The sequence below is a fragment of the Bos grunniens genome, chromosome 15 (assembly GCF_055505025.1).
Source record: "Bos grunniens cultivar Pamir isolate PY7600 chromosome 15, Bosgru_T2T1.0, whole genome shotgun sequence".
In the NCBI taxonomy this organism is placed as follows: domain Eukaryota; kingdom Metazoa; phylum Chordata; class Mammalia; order Artiodactyla; family Bovidae; genus Bos; species Bos grunniens.
This window is the reverse complement of record NC_141179.1, coordinates 29,750,165-29,774,550: the sequence shown is the minus strand read 5'-3', so window position 1 is coordinate 29,774,550 and position 24,386 is coordinate 29,750,165. Positions and strand designations below refer to the sequence as shown.

General features: G+C 38.3%; 1 protein-coding gene across 1 annotated transcript in view; it reads right to left on the bottom strand.

Moving 5' to 3' along the window:
- The window catches only part of ARCN1 (archain 1 coat protein complex I subunit delta), a 29,848-nt gene extending 9,246 nt beyond the window's left edge, over positions 1–20,602 (bottom strand). Inside the window, exons 1-5 of the mRNA XM_086339562.1 lie at positions 20,446–20,602; positions 7,765–8,028; positions 7,104–7,283; positions 6,769–6,974; positions 5,761–5,925 (exon numbers count right to left, since the gene is read on the bottom strand). Coding sequence (XP_086195688.1) covers positions 5,761–5,925; positions 6,769–6,974; positions 7,104–7,283; positions 7,765–8,028; positions 20,446–20,448 — 818 coding nt within the window. The 5' untranslated portion in view covers positions 20,449–20,602. The remainder of the gene's footprint in view (positions 1–5,760; positions 5,926–6,768; positions 6,975–7,103; positions 7,284–7,764; positions 8,029–20,445) is intronic.
- Between the last annotated feature and the right edge of the window lie 3,784 nt (positions 20,603–24,386).

The following is a 24,386-nucleotide window of genomic DNA, read 5'->3' as shown; positions in this document are numbered from 1 at the left end:
TCAGAAAGGTAAAAACCAGAATTCCCTTTCTCTGGGGCTTAATGTTGATTAGCCACCAGCAACTTGTTTTAAGGTGTTGCTGCCATATGTATCAAAATTTATAGCATTATACAAACTATTACATTTTGTTAAAAATTTATTTTTGATTGCTTTGGGTCTTTGTTGCTGTACGCCAAACTATTACATTTAGAATGGATAAAAAGCAAGGTCCTGCTGTATAGCACAGGGAACTATATCCAATCTCCCAGGATAAACCATAATAGAAAAGAATTCCTATATCTATATATGCATAACTGAGTCACTCTGCTGTACAACAGAAATGAATACAACACTGTAAATCAACTACATTTCAATTTTTTAAAAAAGGAAAAGAATACTTTATCACTATAGAAAATAAAATAAAGCATTATATCCTTAGGTTTAGCGATTCTTCAGTGTACAGATAAGTCTGCACCTGTACAAAACAATGTATGTTATTCACTGAAAAACTGTTTGCAATATCAAAAGTTTAGAAACAAATGTCCATCACTAGGAGGACGACTTAAATACATAAAAGTATGTCGACAAAATGAATACTGAGCAATTACAAGAAAAAGAGGAACAACTGACAAAGTTTTTTATTTGAAAATAATATCAAAAATTAAAAAATCAGGGACTTTTGTGGTGGTCCAGTGGTTAAGATGCTGCACCCACAGGGAGTGGGTTCAATCCCTGGTCAGGGAACTAAGTTTTCACACGTTGCATGGTGTGGCCAAAAAAGAAAAAAAAAAAAAATTAAAATGGTAACACGAATATATGTATACTTTTTTATCTATTGCTAATATTTTATCCCATTTGTTTGATCATTTGCATCTCTATGTAACTATATTTTACTTTTTCTCCTGAATTATTTACATGCAGATCATATACATCATGGTCCCTTACCCCTAAACATTTTTCAGAATGTACTTTGTGAGAATACGATATTCTCTCACATAACCACAGCTCTGTCATTAACTTCATAAATTTATCCGTTCAGTTCAGTTGCTAAGTCGTGTCCAACTCTTTGCAACTCCATGGACTGCAGCACGCCAGGCTTCCCTGTCCAACACCAACACCTGGAGCTTGCTCAAACTCATGTCCATTAAGTCGGTGACGCCATCCAACCATCTCATCCTCTGTTGTCCACTTCTCCTCCTGCTTTCAATCTTTCCCAGCATCAGGGTCTTTTCAAATGAGTCACTTCTTCACATCAGGTGGCCTAAGTATTGGAGTTTCAGCTTCAGCATCAGTCCTTCCAATGAACACCTAGGACTGATCTCCTTTAGGATGGACTGGTTGGATCTCCTTGCAGTCCAAGGGACTCTCAAGAGTCTTCTCCAACACCACAGTTCAAAAGCATCAATTCTTCGGCGCTCAGCTTTCTTCACAGTCCAACTCTCACATCCATACATGACCACTGGAAAAACCATAGCGTTGACTAGACGGACCTTTGTTGGCAAAGTAATGTCTCTGCTTTTTAATATGCTGTCTAGGTTGGTCATAGCTTTTCTTCCAAGGAGCAAGCGTCTTTCATTTCATGGCTGCAGTCACCATCTGCAGTGATCTTGAAGCCCCGAAAATTAAAGTCTGTCACTGTTTCCATCATTTACCCATCTATGCGCCATGAAGTGATGGGACCAGATGCCATGATCTTGGTTTTTTGAATGTTGTGTTTTAAGCCACTCTCCTCTTTCACTTTCATCAAGAGGCTCTTTAGTTCTTCTTCGCTTTCTGCATAAGGGTGGTGTCATCTGCGTATCTGTTATTGATGTTTCTCCCAGTAATCAATTGATTTTTCACTTAATTACAGGAAAAAATTTCCTTATAACACCCCAAAAAGATGTCCTTTTCATCATAGGGGATTGGAATGAAAAAGTAGGAAGTCAAGAGAAAGCTGGAGTAACTGGCAAATTTGTCCTTGGAGTACAAAATGAAGCAGGGCAAAGGCAAACAGAGTTTTGCGAAGAGAACACACTGGTCATAGCACTCTCTTTTCCAACAACACAAGAGAAGATCTACACATGGACATCACCAGATAGTCAATACCGAAATCAGATTGGTTATATTCTTTGCAGCCAAAGATGGAAAAGCTTTATACAGTTAGCAAAAACAAGACTGGCAGCTAACTGTGGCTCCAATCATGAACTCCTTATTGCCAAATTCATACTTAAATTGAAGAAAGTAGGGGAAACCACTAGACCATTCAGGTATGACCTAAATCAAATCCCTTATGATTATACAGTGGAAGTAACAAATAGATTCAAGGAATTAGATGCGATAGACAGAGTGCCTGAAGAATTATGGATGGAGGTTCATGACACTGTACAGGAGGCAGGGATCAAGACCATCCCCAAGAAAAAGAAATTCAAAAAGGCAAAATGGTTGTCTGAGGCGGCCTTACAAATAGCTGTGAAAAGAAGAAAAGCTAAAGGCAAAGGAGAAAAGGAAAGCTGTACCCATTTGAATGTAGAGTTCCAAAAAATAGCAAGGAGAGTTAGGAAAGCCTTCCTCTGTGATCAGTGCAAAGGAATAGAGGAAAACAACAGAATGGGAAAGACTAGAGATCTCTTCAAGAAAATGAGAGGTACCAAGGGAACATTTCATGCAAAAATGGGCAAAATAAAGGACAGAAATGGTATGGACCTAACAGAAGCAGATATTAAGAAGAGGTGGCAAGGATACACAGAAGAAGTGTACAAAAAAGATCTTCATGACCCAGATAACCACAATGATGCGATCACTCACCTAGAGCCAGACATCCTGGAATGTGAAGTCAAGTGGGTCTTAGGAAGCATCACTACAAGCAAAGCTAGTGGAGGTGATGGGATTCCAGCTGAGCTATTTCAAATCCTAAAAGATGATGCTGTGAAAGTGCTGCACTCAATATGCCAGCAAATTTGGAAAACTCAGCAGTGACCGTGGGACTGGAAAAGGTCAGTTTTCATTTCAGTTCCAAAGAAAGGCAATGCCAAAGAATGTTCAAACTATCGCACAACTGCACTCATCTCACACACTAGCGAAGTAATGCTCAAAATTCTCCAACCCAGGCTTTAACAGTATGTGAAGCATGAACTTCCAGATATTCAAGCTGGATTTAGAAAAGGCAAAGGAACCAGAGATCAAATTGCCAACATCCGCTGGATCATAGAAAAGGCAAGAGAATACCAGAAACAATCTACTTCTGCTTTATTGATTATGCCAAAGCCTTTGACTGTGTAGATCACAACAAACTGGAAAATTCTTCAAAAGATGGGAATACCAGACCACTTTACCTGCCTCCTGAGAAATCTGTTGTCCAGAAGCAACAATTAGAACTGGACATCATACAACAAACTGGTTACAAATACAGAAAGAAGTACGTCAAGTCTGGATATTGTCACCCTGCTTATTTAACTTTTATGCAAAGTACATCATGAGAGACTCTGGGTTGGATGAAGCACAAGGTGAAATCAAGATTGCCGGGAGAAATATGAATAACCTCAGATATGCAGATAACACCACCCTTATGGCAGAGAGTGAAGAAGAACTAAAGAGCCTCTAGATGAAAGTGAAAGAGAAGAGTGAAAAAGCTGGCTTAAAACTCAACGTTCAGAAAACTAAGATCATGGCATCCGGTCCCATCACTTCATGGCACGTAGAAGGGTAAACGATGGAAACACTGACAGACTTTAATTTTTTGGGCTCCAAGATCACTGCAGATGGTGACTGCAGCCATGAACTTAAAAGACGCTTACTCCTTGGAAGGAAAGTTAGGACCAACCTAGACAATGTATTAAAAAGAGACATAACTTTGCCGAAAAGGTCTGTCTAGTCACAGCTATGGTTTTTCCAGTAGTCATGTGTGGATGTGAGAGTTGGACTGTGAAGAAAGCTGAGCGCCGAAGAATTGATGCATTTGAACTGTGGTGTTGGAGAAGACTCTTGAGAGTCCCTTGGACTGCAAGGAGATCCAACCAGTCCATCCTAAAGGAGATCAGTCCTAGGTGTTCATTGGAAGGACTGATGCTGAAGCTGAAAACTCCAATACTTAGGCCACCTGATGTGAAGAAGTGACTCATTTGAAAAGACCCTGATGCTGGGAAAGATTGAAAGCAGGAGGAGAAGTGGACAACAGAGGATGAGATGGTTGGATGGCATTACTGATTCAATGGATATGAGTCTGAGTAAATTCCGGGAGTTGTTGATAGACAGGGAGCCCTGGCGGGCTGCAGTCCATGGGGTCACAAAGAATTGGACATGACTGAGCGACTGAACTGCAGTGAAAAAAAGCAAGTAGAAAATGTGTCAAGTACACCACCACTTATGTATAACAAGAGAAAAACAGAAATTATACCATATTTTTATTCATCTATACATATATTATCTCTCTTGGAAGATACACACAAAAACTAATTAATGCTAGTTGTATCTGAAGAGAGAACCTTGAATGGCTGTGTGGGAAGAAGTTTTAGTGCAACATCCTTTGAACCTTTTGACTTTTGAACAACTACATGAATGTATAATCTAGTTTTTAAAATAAGTAAAATAAAAGGTACTGCTGTTATGGGCCATTATTAAGTACAATCTATCCATATTCCTCACTAAAACAGGTTTAAAAAACCGTGCTGGCATCCTACTTTATTCTGTTCCAACCTCTAAGTCTTCCCAGAAACAAAAGCATGAGACTCAAGACCACAGAGACATGTATCTAAAGACAATGCATGGTGTCATTTACCTTCATAAGCATTCGCTCCATGCTCAAGAAGTATTCCAACATTCAGAAAAGAGTTTCAAGCTCTCTCTAGTACATGATAGTCTCCAACACCTTATTAAAATAGTGTCAAACCTGTCTCCCTCAGAGCAACAACTAGGAATAACACAGGAACTTCAGTGATTTGAAAGATTTATCCCAGCAAAACACTGTTCATTTCATATAAAATAAGACACACAAAATACTCCTCTTTGAAGCACACCTGATAGAGGTATCCTCCCAGACTCATCTTTCACCTGACCTCAAAATCATCAGTAACAGTAGAAAGTCTGGGCTTCAAGACAAGAAATCTGAGTCATGAAAGTGTGAACTTGATAACTACCACTTAAAAATGTTACCAACCAGTACCATAGTCCTGCGATAAGAGACAAATCAAAATATTCTATACTGGCTTTAAATACTTAAAAAGCAAAAATAACACATTTGCTACTAAAGATATTTATAATTTTTGTCCTAATTAGAGAAAGACATGCCAAAATATAGTACAGAGTGAATCACTGTTCTAGTACTCCAACTCAAGTCCATTTTAAGAGACAAAGTATAAACTAAGCATGAAGAAAAGTTATTTTTTGTTTAATTTAACCACCACAGAGTTGGTAGAAAGGTTAAGTTCTAAACAGAAAACGGAAGGCTAAGAGTCCCCAGTCATGGTTCGAAGAGGGCAGAGGGGGAATATCTCATGTTCATACCTAAAATTTTACTCAAGTGTAGCTGATTTACAATGTTGTGTTTAATGTCTACTGTACAGCAAAGTGACTCAGTTATACATATTTATTTTTTTCATATTCCTTTCCATTATGGTTTATCACAGGATATTGAATGTAGTTCCCTGTGTGATAATATACAGTAGAACCCTGCTGTTTAGAATATACTCTTAAGTCTTTTATATCTGGAAAAATTAAAAAACACAAAAAGAATTTATAAAGTATTGAGATAAAAAAATTTTTAACACCATGTGGTCTGTTCCTACTGAACAAGTTACCACTTACCTCTCCATATTAATGGGTGGAGCATGCACTTTGGTTGCTTCAGAGGTACGCTTGCCCATATTGGAGGATATGATATTTTCGCCTTCAGATTTCAATTTGTCAACGAAGTTATCTACTTCCTTTCCTTTGGCTCCCAGTTTCAGAGCCTTGCTAGGGCCTGAAGGTCTAAGTGGAAGAATGCAAAAATAAAAAAAATACACACATGATTTAAAAAGTTAAAAACTAATTAATAATTCCCTATCACTAAAGCTTTCCCTAAAGCTGTTCTTTAAGAGAAATGTGAATACCTCAAGGGATAAACTAAAGTTTCCTAGTGTTTAGTGGACCACTAAACTATTTCTTGTTTGAACTGGCAGCTGGATCACTATTAACATGTAAGGTTCAGAGATTCTCTTTGGCCCAGTAGTTAGGATTCCGTGCTTCCACTGCAGGGCACAGGTTCACAGGTTCACTCCCTGGTTGGGGAACTAAGATCTTGCATGCTATAGGGGCATGACCGAAAAACAAACAAACAAAAGAACCACATAAGCTTCAAGTACCCAAAGACCAAAGGTATACTTTGATAAGCATGTATGATCCGAGGAAAACTTTGTACCTTCTATCCAGATAAATATACTTATGTACAAACAAACTTTTTCATATAACTTTAGGTAGTTTAGATTCTCCCTGAAATCCATTTATGAACACTAGATTAAAAGTATGTGTCCCTTTAACAGTTAAATAACTCTTCTTCCAATATAAGGCAACTCTCATAGGAAATTGAGCTTCAAGGTAAAATTTGTAGAAGAACTCTCTTTCACACAAAAGGAAAAACACCGCCATCAGATTTCTCCCTTATCCCCATATTATCAATATGCAGCCAAATTTAATATTACAACTTACTTTATCAAGGCACACATTATTTAATAGTTTGCCTAGAAATCAGATATTGCTCTGAGATACACACATATAGCCTTCATCTGCCATTCTAGAACCACCTGTACTCTAGGTGATTACACTAGATTATACCTGGCTGGTGCGGGTGCCACTTTTGGTTTGTCAGTTTCAATGATGGTCTCTGTGATCATAGAAGTTGTGCTGCCTCCAGACACTGTGGAGCTTCCAAAGCCCCCAAATCCTGGTGCTTTTTTGCCCTGTCTCTCTGCATCTCTTCGGGCCTGCTGTAATTCTTTTGCTTTACGCCGCATCTCAGCCTTGGCTTCACGCTCTTGAGTCTACGAAAAGAGACATACTTGGATGCAGCTTTGAATTCAGACCAGACTAGTAAATAAAGAAAGGAAAGTCAGACAGAGAAGCCTAAAAGAAAGACACAAACCAGCAGTCTCAAAGAAGACCCTATTTACCTCTCTGACTGCTCTGAACACCTTCTCCTCATGGGAATCCATTTCTGTGAAGGTTCTGATCTGTGCCAGGTTAACATTCTCCCGGTATCCCAAGGCAACAATTTCGTCAAATGCAAAAATCAAATCAAAACAGTGCTCAGATATTTCATTCTCTTCTAAGGCTCGGCAATATTCAGGAATCTAATCATGAGGAACAATGGAAAAGAAATATTTAGAATGTATCAGCAGTTATGCTTTCCAATTCTTATCCTATAAAATACATATATTTCAATATGCCTGAATCGCTTTACTAGCTCCTTCCACTACTCTTTAAGCAAGTCTCTGGCATAAGCCTTTGTATGCCAGATGTGTGGCTACATCAACAAATTTCATCGAAAAGAATATTATCTAAAAATATGACCAAACAAGTGTCAGAACCACAATGGCAGGTTATAGTTACCGCTAAGGAACTGGGAAACAAAAGAGCAATTTTCATATTCTCCTCTGTAATATTTACAGTCTTAGGATATCCAGTAAAAGGAGATGTGACATAAGATGCTGGGACGGGGACTAGGTGCATAGAACACGCAAAATTATAAGCATCAGCTGCTTTGGGGAAAAAATAGTTTCACACAAAAACTTAAACTCCAAAAACCTTAATGCAATATTATAGGACTCTTACCACTCTTGAGAAGAGCCTTAGGGTCTCCAGATCTTCTAAGATGTTGCTGTTTTTGGTAGTGATCAGTACCATGTACAATTTCTCCATAGGCTGGTAAACATATCTGACACTCTCTGTTTCCACAAATGTATGTTGTTTTCCAGTGTTCATGAGCTTTGGAAAAGCTGCTAACAAGCCCTCAATCCGAGTTCGAGTCATCTCTACAAACTGTCGAGAAACAATAGCTTTTCCTGCTTTTGTACAGACTGCTGCTGCCAACAGCACCTGCAAGGAACATGTAAATAAGTACTAATCATTTTTTTACATGTGTTTTCTCAACATCTTCAGATCCGTAGAATGCCACACTCAGTTATTTAGTGATATAACTACTACTAGAATGCTGACTTTCAGATTCTACTTCATTGCTCTTTTAATTACACTATGTCATTCATAAGATAAAGGTGAAGTAGAGGAAAATGAAGCTATTACTCCTATTTTTCAATAACACATCTAGAGAAAAACTTAGTAAAGAAATAATTTTTTCTAAGCCTACACACATTATTAATCGGTACCCTGTGACTCAAAACTGGATTGCTCTCTGCTTTGGCAGACCCATAAATAGCTTAAACTTATTCAAGGAAAAACAAATTTCTACAGAGGTCTGAGCAGGCAGGCTGAATAGTTATACAAGGCCCCAAAACTTTCCTTTCATTTTTACCTAAAACATGGAACCAATCTAGTGAGTCTAAATTTATCTTCTGCTCTTTGATTAACCCACACTAACTCACCTCCAGTCACACAAACAATCTGTAAAAGGAAAAACTAAGTGGCTCAATGTTTCACACAGCTTTTGACACTGGGCAATGATCAAGACCAACAGCCTTTTTTTCAGAGTCTGGCATTTCATTAAACAAAACAAAGCACCAAGGAAGATATGACCAAATGTCATTAGCAGAGTAGTAAGAAAATTAAGTATAGTGTTAACAGTCTCTTCATTGCAGGAACCCAGAAGTTTATAAGGAAGGACAAGTAACAGAAAGACTATTTACACATATCAGAAGCCTCAATACTAGGATACGATTTCTGAAATATTAACATTCTATTGGTCAGGTTCCTCAGTTTTACAGAAATCTTTCCTCTACAGGTGAGCAGCTGGAAAAAAAACAAGTTAGTCAATTTGAGTATTCTTTTAGTTTCAAAACATCAATATAGTTTTACAGTGATTACAGGAGAACATAATGTCCTTATTCATCAAGGATAGGTCATCAGGTTATTTGGGAGATAGTTACTATCACACTTATGTCCAAGCAGCTAGGTAAAAACAATTTATAGTGAAAAAGTGTTTGATCTATATCTTGCACAAATAACTTTCCTCTACCAAACAGATCTTTATTTTTACTGATTGATTTATTTCCCATGAACATTGTGCACATTTTCTCACATGAAATCTCAAGAATAAATCCTATCAACTGCTCTATTTCCCAAATAACAACTGCAAGTTTAGAAAGAAACACATTTAAGAGAGTAATACAATTTTATGCTCCTGAGTCTATCAATTCTATGTTGAAACTTACCTTAATTATGCTGGCATAAAGTTATGTAGTATAGAATTCAAAAGTTAAAAAAAAAAGTAGCTCTACTTCATAAATAAATACTTTCAGGAAGAATCTTGCTTTGTAAATTATATCCTTTTAAAAACATGTGTGCTCAGTCGCTCAGTTGTGCCCGATTCTTTGCGACCCCAGGAACTGCAGTCTTCGAGGCTCCTCTGTCCATGGGAATTCTCTAGGCAAGAATACTGGAGTGTCTCCCACATTGCAGGCAGATTCTTTACTCTCTGAGCCACCAAGGAAGCCCAAGAATACTGGAGTGAGTAGCCTATCCCTTCTCCAGGGGATCTTCCCCACCCAGGAATCGAACCAGGGTTTTCTGCATTACAGGCGTTCTTTACCACTTGAGATACCAGGGAAGCCCCTAAAATAGCCCCTGTATGTCTAAAATATATTTTTGTATTTATAAAATATAAAAATATATCTTTGTATCTTATATTTAAAAATATAAGATGATATTTTAGACATATGGAAAAGTAGAGAGTATAAAAATTACAGTTGATTACTTTAAAAATGGTAAATAAGCTCACTTAAAAGTCCCAGAACAGTCATCTTTCCCCAAAATACTTATAATTTTAAAAAATAAATAAAGAGTTTTGTACTTAAGAAATGTATCATTCACCATCACAACTACTTGGGAGGTTGCTGTTATCACCCAGGCAAGAGGCAAGAAGATATACTGAGGGGAGTAAAAGATCCCCCAAAAAGAATAAAAATGCAACAAGGTTATGACCTATTCTTTTCAGAAGAAATCTTCCACTCCATGTCTTTATTATTTTGTTGCTGTTGTTGCTATGTAATTTTTTTTAAATTCAGCTTTATTGAGGCAGAATTAACATATAAACTTATAAGTGTATATGGTGATTTCACATCTTTCATTTTATTTTTTTCTTCCAGTTTAACTGAAATATAATTGACATACAGCACTGAAAGTTTAAGGTATGTAGCATGATGATTTGACTTAATATACATCACAAGTTTGGTGAACATCTGTCATCTCATATAGGTAGAACATTAAAGAAATATAAAAAACGGAATTCCCTCATGGTCCAGTGGTTAGAACTCTGCACTTTCACTACAAAGGACCCAAATTCGATCCCTACTCAGGGAACTAAGATCCTGTAAGCCGCCTGGCATGGCCAAAAAGAAATAGAAAAAAAACTTTTCCCTTGTGATGTGATTCTTTTAACAACTTTCATATATATATGATACAGCACTGTTAGTTATACTGATCATATTGTACACTGCATGTCCAGTACTTACTTAGCTTATAACTGGAAGTTTGCACTTTTTTGACTACCTTCATCCAATCTCCCTCCCCCACCAGTCCCTGCCACTGGTGACCACAAATCTGATCTCTTTTCTATGAGTTTATTTTTTTAACAATAAGATTAAATTTATTTATTTTTAATTGGAGGATAATTGCTTTATAATATTGTATTGGCTATTTTTAAAGTATAACTGACCTACAACACTATGTTGGTTTTTGGTATACAACATAGTTATTCTGTATTTCTATACATTTTAAAATGTTCACCATGTTAACCTAGTCACCATCTGTTACCATATAAAAATATTACATAATTATAGACTATATTCCCCACATTGTCCCCATTCATTTCTTTAATAGTGTGAAATACAGATTTCTTCAAAAAAGGGCAAGGACTCCTATAATTCTTGGTACAACACGTGTGCTTAGTCGTTCAGTCATGTCCGACTCTTTGCAACCCCATGGACTGTAGCCCACCAGGCTCCTCTGTCCACAGGGATTCTCCAGGCAAGAATACTGGAGTGGGTTGCCATGCCCTCCTCAGGGGATCTTCCTGACCCAGGGATAGAACCCAGCTCTCCCGCACTGCAGGCAGATTCTTTACCATCTGAGCCACCAGGGAAGCCCAAGAATACTGAAGTGGGTAGCCTATCCCTTCTCCAGGGGATCTTCCTAACCCAGGAATTGAGCCGGGGTCTCCTGGAGAAGGACATGGCAACCCACTCCAGTACTCTTGCCTGGAAAATCCCATGGACGGAGGAGCCTGGTAGGCTACAGTCCATGGGGTCGCAAAGAGTGGGACGCTGAGCAACTTCACTTTCATTTTTCACTTTCACGCACTGGAGCAGGAAATGGCAACCCACGCCAGTATTCTTGCCTGGAGAATCCCAGGGACAGAGGAGCCTGGTGGGCTGCCGTCTACAGGGTCGCACAGAGTCGGACACGACTGAAGTGACTTAGCAGCTCCTGCATTGTAGGTGGATTCTTCACCAGCTGAGCTACCAGGGAAGCCCTGGTACACACACAGTAATACCTTAATCTTGAAGAAGAAGAAATTGACCTACAATTATCACCAGTCAAGAGACTTAGACTTGTTTAGAAGAATAAAACCAAATATACTCAAAAATTTGCTTTCACATTAATTTTTATCATATGAGGTTCGTGTTCCAACCATCTGCATATTTCTGGCAGAAAAAGAAAAAAGCAAAGGTAGTTGCTGCTTTAGCTTATGAGTGATCAGCAGGTATGTCTTTGTATGTGTCATATTTGACACATATATCCAAATAAAGTAAGATTTCTGTCCCAATAGGAGCCCTCATAAAAGAACTACGTCACATAAAAATTTGTACACATGTTCACAGCAGCATTATTCAAAATACCTACCTAATACATAATAAAAAGTGAACACCAGGAATTCCCTAGCAGTCCAGTGGCTAGGATTTGGCACTTTCACTGCCATGACCCATGTTCAATCCCTGGTCAGGGAACTAAGATCCTGGAAGTCACAAGGCAGGGCCAAAAAAACTAAAAATCTGTGTATCTAAATAAGTAAATAAACAGTGAAAACCCAAATATCCACCAACTTATGATTGGATAAACAGAATGTGGTACATCCATACAATGGCATATTATTCAGCTATAAAAAGGAATGAAGAATATGCTATAGTATGGATGAACTTTGAAAATATTACACTAAATGAAAGAAACCAGATACAAAAGGCAACATCTCACATGATTTCATTTTCGTGAAACATCCAGAACAAGCAAATTCAGAGAGAGAAAGTAGATGAGTGGTTACCAGGGACTGGGAAAGGGGAAATGGAAAGTGAAAGTGAAGTCGCCCAGTCGTGTCCAACTCTTTGGGATCCCATAGACTGTAGCCTACCAGGCTCCTCTGTCCATGGGATTTTCCAGGCAATAGTACTGGACTGGATTGCCATTTCCTTCTCCAGGGGATCTTCCCAACCCAGGGCTTGAACCCAGGTCTCCCACATTGTAAACGGACGCTTTACCATCTGAGCCACCAGGGAAGTCCGTGAATAAAAACAGGAATGGAAGGCAAACCCATAGATTAAAAGAGACTTAAGAGACAATGTCAACCAATCACATTGTATAATCTTACTTGAATCCTGATTCAAATTACTGTTTAAAAAAATTATAAGACAAATGGGAAAATATGAACAGTGAATGAACAGTTAATGACATTAAGAAATTATTGATAAATTTAAGGTATGATATATCCATTAAAAGTATTTTTTAATATAAATTTATTTATTTTAATTGGAGGCTAATTACTCACTAAAAGCATTTTTTAGACAAGGAATATTTATTTAAAAAAAAAAAAAAAAAAAGAGTTCTATAGATTCAAATTCTTCTAGTCTTTCATATTAAAGACTTTCTCTCAATCACTTTACATTGAACATCTACATGAATTGTGTAGGGTAGATTTTATCCTCAGTCTCAAACTGTGCTAGTTTTACATGTACTAATAAAAGACCATCTGATTTATAAATTATCCGGAGGATCAAAACTCACAATTTCATGTGTTGGATGTCAGTAATGATTTTTTTTTTCTTTTTCTGTACTATGAGGTTTGTGGGATCTTAAAATAGTTCACCAACCAGGGACTGAACCTGGGCTCTTGGCAGTGAAAGCCCAGACTCCCAGCCACTGGACTGCTAGGGAATTTCCAATAAATATTTCTTTTAAAATCAACTGCTCTACTGTAATACAAATGGGTTTTTATGACTCATAATAAAGCTTCCAAAAGTATCAATATGGTACATGGATTCAAAAAGTGCTAAATATTAAAAATTGTATGTCAAAGTTCTAGGAGACCGTAATTCAAAAAGCACACCTAGTGACAATGATGCCTGTGAAGAATTTGGATAAATCGTTTCATGAAGATAAGAACAGAAAAAAATGAATTATTTTTCAATTTAAAAATCAACAGTATATTTAAGTAAATTATTAAATACCTTAAGAACGTAAGTAAATTTTAAAATACTTTAAGAACGTAAGTAAATTTTTAAATACTTTAAATATTTGTGCTACAGTCCTAAAAGTTTATATACTCCAAAAAGGTTTCTTTAATATTCTCATCAGGAAAATGAAGAATTTCCTTATATTTGAGATTATCTCACATTGGTTTCTTCTTTTCCCAAAGACTATGTGAATTAGAAATAATGTTCTAAATTTGCAAAGAATCAAGTTAACATATCAGGAAAGTTAAATGACTGGAAGTGAGAAGATCTGGATCCTAGTTTTTGTTTTATTTACTATCTGTCTGATTTAAGTTATGTTTCAACCTCTCAGCCTCAGTTTCCTCCCTTAGAAAATGGAGCATCATCTGACAATCTCACAAGTTATTATGAGGACCAAATGAGAATAATAAAACTGTAAGCCAAAGCACTTATACCACAACACTTATATACAACTTATACCACATATACTCACAATGTAAAGCAGCATCACTATTAACTTGCCAAGAAATGTATCTTATTAAAACCTTTGTCATTTCAAAGCAATGGATTTTTACCTTTATGGATTTGGCAATATTTTAACAGATTAAAAATGGACACATACTCCCTAAAAAATTTTACATTTAATGTCAGAAAATTCATAGATCCTCTAGAGTAGTAATTCTCAAATGATCCATAGAGAAATCACTTTATGCAGTGAGAAATATTACTAATAAATGGGAGCACATTATAAATTTAATACTTACAAAGGGCCTCCTCACCAAAAAAAGGCTGAGAATCACAGTCCTACAAAGTATGATTCCCCCATCCGAGAATTTTGCAATGTTTTGACGAATAAAATAAGCCACAGTAGAAATACTAAGCACAGCACAATTTAAACACTTGAAGTCAAAAATCTACCCAGAGAAAGGATTGCTCAGACCAAACCTTCAGACCTATATATATATATATATATGCTGTTTAACTACAAAGCCCATATTTAATATATCTAATAACAGTAACTCTATTAGAAACAATGTTTATAGGCTTCAGGGTACTTCTCAGGCATCTAGAATTCAAAACACCTCCATACCATACGGATAAGAGTTTAGGTAAAAATTAACATCAAGGCAACATTTAAAGGGAAAAAGAAATTAAAGACAGCCTCTGACCAGAGAGGTGTATGCTATCCATTCAAACTTTGCTTTATCAATTGGGCATGGTCAAAGGCTAACTATAGTACTGGCAATCTCCATTTTGGCTGTATTACTATAAGAATTAACTAAACAATTATTTATTGGATACCTACTATACATACTAGATGCTCTCTGGGACTACAATGAGGAAATTAGTAGGACTGGCAGTCTTAAGAAATCTAGTAGGATCCCCAAAGTTCTTATCTCAAGAAAAATAAATTATTTTCTAACTATGTATAGTGATATTAACTAGACTTATTTTGATGATCATATCACAATATATACAAATATCAAATTATTATCCTGTAAATATGAAAGTAATATGCTGTACGTCAATTACACATCAGAAAAAAAGGCGGCAGCAGCCTAGCAGGGATAAGACACAAACTAGGCAGAATGTGTAAAGTAATGCACTATGGGAATTCAGAGGAAGAAGAGATTACTTCTAGCTCACAAGATCATGAAGATTTGATGGAACAAACACTACTTAAATTATGCTTTGATCAATCAGGAAACTTGACTATGTAAAGATGAAGGAGCAGTAGGGTAAAATAGTAGGTCCTCTCTTTTGAGTCATTCCATCATTCAGACACAAGCAAATAAGGCTCCCAAAGTAGGACCGAAGTGCCCAAGACTAAGTATGACTCTCAACTTCAAAACACCCAAGACATCACAATCACAGTTCGCACTAAGTTGACATAGGTTTCTATTCATTATTATTCATGTTAACGCAGCAGTTAATAACTTGGTTGGGAGGTATGGTCAACAAGAGAAATTTAACCTATTCTAAATCAACATTCGTCTTCTTAAATGCCTTGAAATAATTTTCTCTTCATATCAATGTTTACCAATTATTAAAATACAGTATACACTAAAAGGTAGGTTAATTTTTCCTACTATAATTTGACCTGATTTTCTTTGGGAAACAGTGAATAAGTATAATTCTCTATACAGTTATTTTGCTTGTTTTTTACATTTTTGGAAAAGAGCATTTAGACCTAAAACAAACTTTCAAGAGTCCTTGCGTTTGTTTTTTTAAAAAATATTTATTTATTTGCCTGTGCCAGGTCTTAGGTGACAAGGGATTTTTTTTAAATTTTCCTTGCAGCATGCGAGATCTTAGTTGCAACATGTGGGTTCTAGTTCCCTGACTAGGGATTAAGCCCAGGCCCCCTGGATCCGGAGCACAGAGTTTTAGCCACTGGATCACCAGGGGAGTCCCTCTGGGCCCAGAGTTATGGAGATGATCTCCTCAGGATTGTTTTAAAAAATAAAGTTCCCCAATAGGTTAAACTTTGTTAGACAACTTTTCTCTTAATATACTTAAAATACTTTGAATATATTATCATTTGTTTTTGGATTAAATAACAACACTCTCCTATTCAAGTTCCTTGAATAAAGAAAGCTGGAGAATTAGATTTTTGTTCTGCCTCTACCACTAATTATATTACATTGGATGTCACTTAATCGCTTCTTGAAATACACCTAAAATACAGGTTGAAGTGAAGTGAAGTGTCCAACTTTTTGCGACCCCATGGACTGTAGCCTGCCAGGCTTCTCTGTCCATGGAATTCTCCAGGCCAGAATACTGGAGTGGGTAGCCATTCCTTTCTCCAGGGTATCTTCCCAAACCCAGGGATCGAATCCAGGTCTCCCACATTGCAGGTGGATTCTTTGCCTTCTGAGGTTAGTTTATGTGAAAGTGCCTTTGCATCTCTATGATACTGTAACTCTAAGCATTTGAAAACTATAGCAACAGAAAATTTGCCATGTTTCCATTTCACACCCACTGCTCCAGTGACAACTACTTTGGAACCATGTTTTGCATTAATATTAAGCTGCCGAAAGGCAAACTGCCTAACCAAAACAAACCATATGTATGTTTATAGTGTACGTGTGTCAGATAGCTGCCATTATCATCCCTTCATCTCTACTAGCTATAGAGGTCCAAAAATAACAGGAAAAATATGACCAATTCCTTAAAGAAAAAAGTCAAAGACTTCCTCAAACCTCTAAATGCTTCAGTATTCCTCACTTCCACAATTAGCCAGTAACTCTGTTCTTTGTAATTCACTGTAATGATGATCTCTATATAATTCATGATCATATTAAGGCTAGTTTCTACAACTGTCATAAAGGATCATTTTGTCTTTCTTGCTTGCATGAAATGATTACAGATAATATCAAATCGGGGGAGATTACAATAAAACATAGAGCACAAAACAAAACCAAAACTTGAAGTTACTCAGTAAGAATTTTAAGCTCATCACCAAGTTCCTGTCCTAAAACAAAAAACTTGTAGTAGAGTATAAAAATAAAAGGACATTGTTCTCAGTTTCTGCACTGTACTTCCTATTTGGAGAATAGACAAGATGGCAAATCAACAGAAACTCAAGAAATTATTTTCATTCTTTGCTCTCCTCTGAAACAACAATCAAAAAGATACATAAAGAATACAACAGGTGTGCAGCTGTTGTATTGCATATGAAAAAGAAAAAATACCCCCTAATTGGGAATTAGTTATTACTGTGTAGGATTTCCGGAGAAGGTGATGGCACCGCACTCCAGTACTCTTGCCTGGAAAATCCCATGGAGGAGCCTGGTGGGCTGCAGTCCATGGGGTCACTAGGAGTCGGACACGACTGAGCGACTTCGATTTCACTTTTCACTTTCATCCATTGGAGAAGGAAATGGCAACCCACTCCAGTGTTCTTGCCTGGAGAATCCCAGGGACGGGGGAGCCTGGTGGGCTGCCGTCTATGGGGTTGCACAGAGTCGGACACGACTGAAGTGACTTAGCAGCAGTGTAGGATTTCAGTGCCCCCTGTCCCAGCCCCCAATCTCAGCCATAGAAACCCAAATCTAGCTTTCTAATAACTAATGATTCTTGAGAACTGAACATACTGTGATCACTGATATTTAATGAGATCACTACAATAGATTTACTCACTCCCCATACTTAGTAAATAAGAAAAGAATAGCACTCTGTAGTTAAGCAAAGACTTCACAGATTAGGGCTACAATGAGACTTAATATCAAGTTCATTCAAATATAAACTTATTAAGGAAAAAAACTGACTATAATGATACCAGACAAATGTTAAGAAAGTAAGAACACGTTCTCATTAATTTGATGAAAACTAGAAAAAAGATTTTTTTTTGTACTTGATTTTATAACAAAGTCATCATAAATCATTTGTTTTTCCATTTGTTCATTTTATTTCTCTACTAGGACTTTGCAGTGTAGGACATTTTGCACCAAGTTCAGTCACTAAAGCTAAAGGAAATTTACTATTCAAAAACCAACATTTACATACTGATATCTACAATTTATTTTAAAGTGCATTTTAAAAATATATATTTATTTATTTGGCTGTATGAGCTCTTAATTGCAGAATGTGGGATCTAGTTCCCTGACCAGGGATCAAACCCGGGCCCCCTCCTGCATGGGGAGCGTGGAGTCTTAGCCACTGGGCCACCAGCGAAGCCCCTAAAATGCATTAAAAAAAAGACGACCACAGGATGGATGAATAATTAGATGTGTGATAAAGCAAAAATAGTGAAATGTTAATTACAGACTAGCTGGTGGTTACATGCGTGTTCACTGTAAAGCTCTCAACTTTCTTACATGTTTGAAAATTTTATTATAGATCAATTTTTAGAACTCTGGATACAGCTTTTAGATTCAAGAAATCTTTGCAAACTGTTACCCTATTTGGACATTTCTTTGTCCAGGGATCTCTTTGTAAAGGAACGGAACCCATAAATATTACACAGAAAAATACTTAATAATGCCTTAAGACTCAACAGAGCAGAATGTACTGAGATAAGTTGTTCTCCAGAGTACACAAACCTGTAGGTATCTGGATCATACCAAGTTCCAAATAATTCAGAACTATAGGCATATTTAAATGTGACACATCTGTATGTATATGCAGTGTCCAAATAACATGCAAAATTTATGTTTTTATGTTTACCACGGAACACCTAGGGCCCTATGGGCCCTCTGGGTATCGATGAATTAAAAATACTACTGGGGAAAAAAATAGCACGACGTTCCCAAGAACTTATCAACAAACAAGGTTTTTGTTAAGATTATCTACATTTGGTTTATATAATAAAGCTTTTAATTTTGCTTTTAATGTTATACTCTGAAATGCACTACATGTACATCTAAGATGTAAAAAGAAAGTAGTTTTAAAATCACTACCCGAATACTAAGCCTTCTAGTGGAAATGAAGAAAGGAGTTTTTGGAAATTTTATGTCCAATATAAAAGTTTTATGAGACAAACCTGCTTGATGCAATTTATATGCCTGAAGCTGAAGAAAACTGTTCAGCCATTTAATGCCCAAGCCTGAATCTCCTCACCCACCAAGTTTTCATCTAAAAAGGTTGTGAACAGAACTTAGTATAACTGGCACCAAATTATATATTGTCATCTCTGAAATGTGTAGGAAGATGTTTTAAATCAAATTATTAATCTAGTGTCAAAAAGAGAAATAAGAAAAGCACACCCTTCAAAAGATTAAACGACATAAAGTGCACTTTAAAAATTACTAGCTTCTTTGGAAGCAAAAAACTTCTACTTCACAAATGTTCACAAACCGTAGTGATGAAGCCGGACGTAGTGGAGTGAGCACTATGTTTTGTTTCATCTCTCACAAGCATTGATTTTAACCTTCTCCACTACAGACGAGATGGGAGAAGAAAATGGCAACCCATTCCAGCATTCTTGCCTGGACAGAGGAACCCGGTAGTCCATGTGATCGCAAAAGAGTCAACTTAGCCACTAAACCACCACCACCACAGATGAGAACGCGAAGATAATTCAACTGAAGGCAAGTAACAGGTCCCAAAGAATAAACCCCTTCTCACTCCTGTGAGACATCTGATTACGATATGCCACATCCACACTTCACCTGAACTATAAGCTCCTTGAAGACAGAAAACCTGTGTTCTCCACAACTGGCTCTCATCTTCCCAATGCTCTATACACAGAGTATACCCAATCACACCGACAAATGGACACACCTAACATCTACAGAAGCGGGCAGCAGGTTTCTGGGTTACCTGGGTCCTACAATTAGTGCCGTATCACTGTCAGAAGTTACTCCTTCCCGTTCTGTGCCTCCCTATGCACTTTCCTCTATTTCTCCTTTTCCAACAAACCAAAGAAAAAGTCCTCAACACTAATGATTTAGATTTCAAACATCCACGGCCTACGGAACACCGGGGATGAGAGGTGAGTTGATTACAGAATGAAGTGAACCCCTGACAGAAGCCCAGCTTGGGGCGCCGAGGCACCCACTGAACCTGCTGGACACCAGAGGCCAGGTCAGCAGCGTGGGGTCCAAGACCCATCACTAAGAGGTAGGTTCTTGCAGAGCAAAAACCCCGGGCCCGCTTTAGGGCCCGAATCCCGGCAGAGGAGGGTGCCTAGCTGATGGCGGGGGAGGGGTGTGGGCGCGACGATAGAGGGACTGCAGTCAGGTCCCTCGGATCTCCTGCGGAGTCGATCACAGGGTGGAGAAGCCCCCAGAGCCCCGAGGAAGTGTCCGGCTCCCGGCTCTTGGGGCGGGGCTCCTCCACCCCCAGTACAGGCCGGTAGCAGGGAGAACGGTCGAGCAAGGCCGGACGCGGGAGGTGAGCCCGGCTCGGGTCTTACCATGGTGACGGCGGTAGTGGGGCGCACCCGCGCGCTCCGGCTCCACTGCGGCTAGGGCTGGGGTCGGGGGAAGGGGAGGACCGGCCGCTCCGGACCTGCTGCCCCCCTGACAGGAGCGCCGCCGACTCGCCTCTTACCAAGATGGCGTCCTCGAGCCACGTCTCCAACCGGAAACGGCGCGGGTCAAAGGGCGGGGGGCGGGGCGCCGTGAAGTGGAGAGACTGCGGGCGCCGGCTAGCAACGCAGGTTGTGCCGGGGAGGCCTGGGGGCTCGACCTCCAACGTGGAACCATAGGCTTGTCTCCCTTCCGTGTTCGTCAGCGCTTTTGGTTAACTTGCGACATCTCTTGCAGTTTATAAAGCTCTCAAAGAGACCGTATCATTTGATATACACGATAACTGGTGTTCATAAGGGACTAGTAGCCAGAATATACAAAGAACTTTTAAAATTCAACAATGAAAAGACAACTAATCCTATTTTTAAATGGCTAAAATAGCCATTTCTCTAAAAAAGGTATATAAATGACCGGTAGGCACGTAAAAAGATGCTCAACATCTTTAATCTTTAGAGAACCCCACTTCACATCCGTTAGGATGGTTGTAATAGAAAGTGTTGATGAGAATGTGGGAAAATTAAACCCTTATACACTGCTGGTGGAAGCATTAACTAGTGCTGCTGCTTTGGGAAACAGTTTGGCAGTTCCTCAAAAAATTAAACATAGTGTTACTGTGGGATCCAGCAATACCACTCCTAGGTATATATCCAAGAGAATTAAAAGAACATATCCAAAGAATTCACCTGTCAAGCAGGGGACGTGGATTTGACCCCTGGTCCAGAAAGATACCACAAGCTGCAGAGCAACTAAACCCATGTACTGCAACTCCTGAGCCTTCTCTAGAGCCCCCATAGGGCAACTACACCCTGTGCTCTGGAATAAGAGAAGCACTGCAATGAGAAGCCTGGGCCCCTCAACAAAGAGTAGCCCCTGCTTTCCACAACCAGAGAAAGCCCACTCACAGCAGCAACGAACAGCCAGCACAACCAAAAAAAAAAAAGTATATGTCCACACACAAATTTGTATTCTAATGTTCATACAAGCATTATTCATAATAGTAAAAAAAAGGAGACAGTCCAACCGTCCCATCAATTGATGAGTGAATAACAAAATGTAGTATATCTACTCAATGGAATGTTAGTCACAAAAAGGAATAAAGTATTGATATATGGCACAACATGGATGAACCTTGAAAGTATTACGTTAAGTGAAAAATGCCAGTTACAAAAAACCACATCTTACATGACTCAGTTTATATAAATTGTTCAGAACATACAAATACATAGAGACAGAAAGTAGGGCTGCAAGGGACTGGAGGAGGAGAGAAACAGAGAATGAGATTTGGTTTTTGCTCTTTTTCTTGGCTGCGCCTAGAGGCATGGGGGATCTTAGTTCCCCCACCAGGGATAGAACCTGTGTCCCCTGCTTTGGAAGCATGGAGTCTTAACCACTGGACTGCCAGAGAAGTCCCAAGGTTTGTTTTTTGGAGTGATGAAAATTTTCTAGAATTAGATAGAAGTGGTGGTGACACAATTTTGTGAATACACTAAACACCACTGAATTGTACACCTTCAAAAGGTGATTGTTATGGTAAATTATATCTTTTTTTAAAAAATGTGTAGAAAGCAGGGCAGTTACTGTACTTATGTCCATTTTGTAAATGAAGAAAATGATAAGTTTAAGAAACTATCTAAAGTTCTAGTTCTATAAAAGAAATTATTCAAATCTGGCCTTCTGATTGTATTGGTGTTTTTCCCTGACAAATGTCACACTTTACACATTATAGGTGATTCAGGGGTTCTTCCCTGTATTATTTTACCCCATGTTAGTAGCTTAACTCTTTATTCATTATTGCTACAATAATTTTATTGGGTATTTATTTTGTATCAGATACTTTACACACATTATCTCTAACCCTTGTAAACAACAATCCCGATAAGGACGCTGAGGATCAAAGAAGTTAAGCATCTGTCCCAATTAATACAGCCAGCAAGTGGTAGAGCCAGGATTCAAACTCAGTTTTTCTCGTTATGTCACACTGCCTCTCTGTATCTCCTGTGTATTCCTTAATGTTTATTGAACAGTTACAATGTACCAGGCTTACTTCAAAATCTTCACACAGATTATCTCACTTAATCCTCACAAGATTTCTCTGAGATATGTACCATTTAATGCCTCCCTTTTGCAAGTGGGGAAACCAAGGTACAGAAAGGTACATTTTACCACAGGTCTCAGGACTAGAAAGTAGCCAAGCCAGGATTCCAACGAAGGGTGCTCATCTTCACAGCCTGCACCCTTGAATACTGCATTTTCGAATTCTCACTCTTATTTATTTCAATTTCATTTCCAATGGCTTTCTAGAAGAATCTTAATAAAACAAAAACTTTTCAACTTTAAATGTCTGGAAGGGTATATCAGTTCAGTTCAGTTCAGTCACTCAGTCGTGGCCAACTCTTTGAGACCCCATGAACCGCAGTACACCAGGCCTCCTTGTCCATCACCAACTCCTGGAGTTTACCCAAACCCATGTCCATTGACTTGGTAATGCCATCCAACCATCTCATCCTCTGTCATCCCCTTCTCCTCCTACCCTCAATCTTTCCCAGCATCAAGGTCTTTTCTTTTCTTTTTTTTTTTTTCTCAAGGTCTTTTCAAATGAGTCAGCTCTTCGCGTCAGGTGGCCTAAGTATTGGAGTTTCAGCTTCAACATCAGTCCTTCCAATGAACACCCAGAACTGATCTCCTTAAGGATGGACTGGTTGGATCTCCTTGCAGTCCAAGGGACTCTCAAGAGTCTTCTCCAACACCACAGTTCAAAAGCATAAATTCTTCGGCGCTCAGCTTTCTTCACAGTCCAACTCTCACATCCATACATGACCCCTGGAAAAACCATAGCCTTGACTAGACAGACCTTTGTTGACAAAGTAATGTCTCTGCTTTTGAATATGCTGTCTACGTTGGTCATAACTTTCCTCCAAAGAGTAAGTGTCTTTTAATTTCATGGCTGCAATCACCATCTGCAGTGATTTTGGAGCCCCAAAAAATAAAGTCAGCCACTGCTTCCACATCTATTTGCCATAAAGTGATGGGACCTGATGCCATGATCTTAGTTTTCTGAATGTTGAGCTTTAAGCCAACTTTTTCACTCTCCTCTTTCACTTTCATCAAGAGGCTCTTTAGTTCTTCTTCACTTTCTGCCATAATGGTGGTGTCATCTGCATATCTGGGTTATTGATATTTCTCCCAGCAATCTTGATTCCAGCTTGTGCTTCATCTAACTGGGCATTTTGCATGATGTACTCTGCACATAAATTAAATAAGCAGGGTGACATTATACAGTCTTGACGTACTCCTTTTCCTATTTGGAACTAGTCTGTTGTTCCATGTCCAGTTCTAACTCTTGCTTCCTGACCTGCATACAGGTTTCTCAAGAGGCAGGTCAGGTGGTCTGGTATTCCCATGTCTTTCAGAATTTTCCACAGTTTATTGTGATCCACACAGTCAAAGGTTTTGGCACAGTCAATAAAGCAGAAATAGATCTTTTTCTGGAACTCTCTTCCTTCTTCAATGATCCAGAGGATGTTGGCATTTGATCTCTGGTTCCTCTGCCTTTTCTAAAACGAGCTTGAACATCTGGAAGTTCACGGTTCACGTATTGCTGAAGCCTGGCTTGGAGAATTCTGAGCTTTACTTTACCAGGGTGTGAGATGAGTGCAGTTGTGCAGTAGTTTGAGCATTCTTTGGCATTGCCTTTCTCTGGGATTGGAATGAAAACTATATCAAACAGTAATCTTTAGTTAAAAGCACAAAATTTCTTTTAAAGATGAGCACATTCTTTAAAAATATTTTATTTTATTTTATTGAAATATAGTTGATAGACAATGTT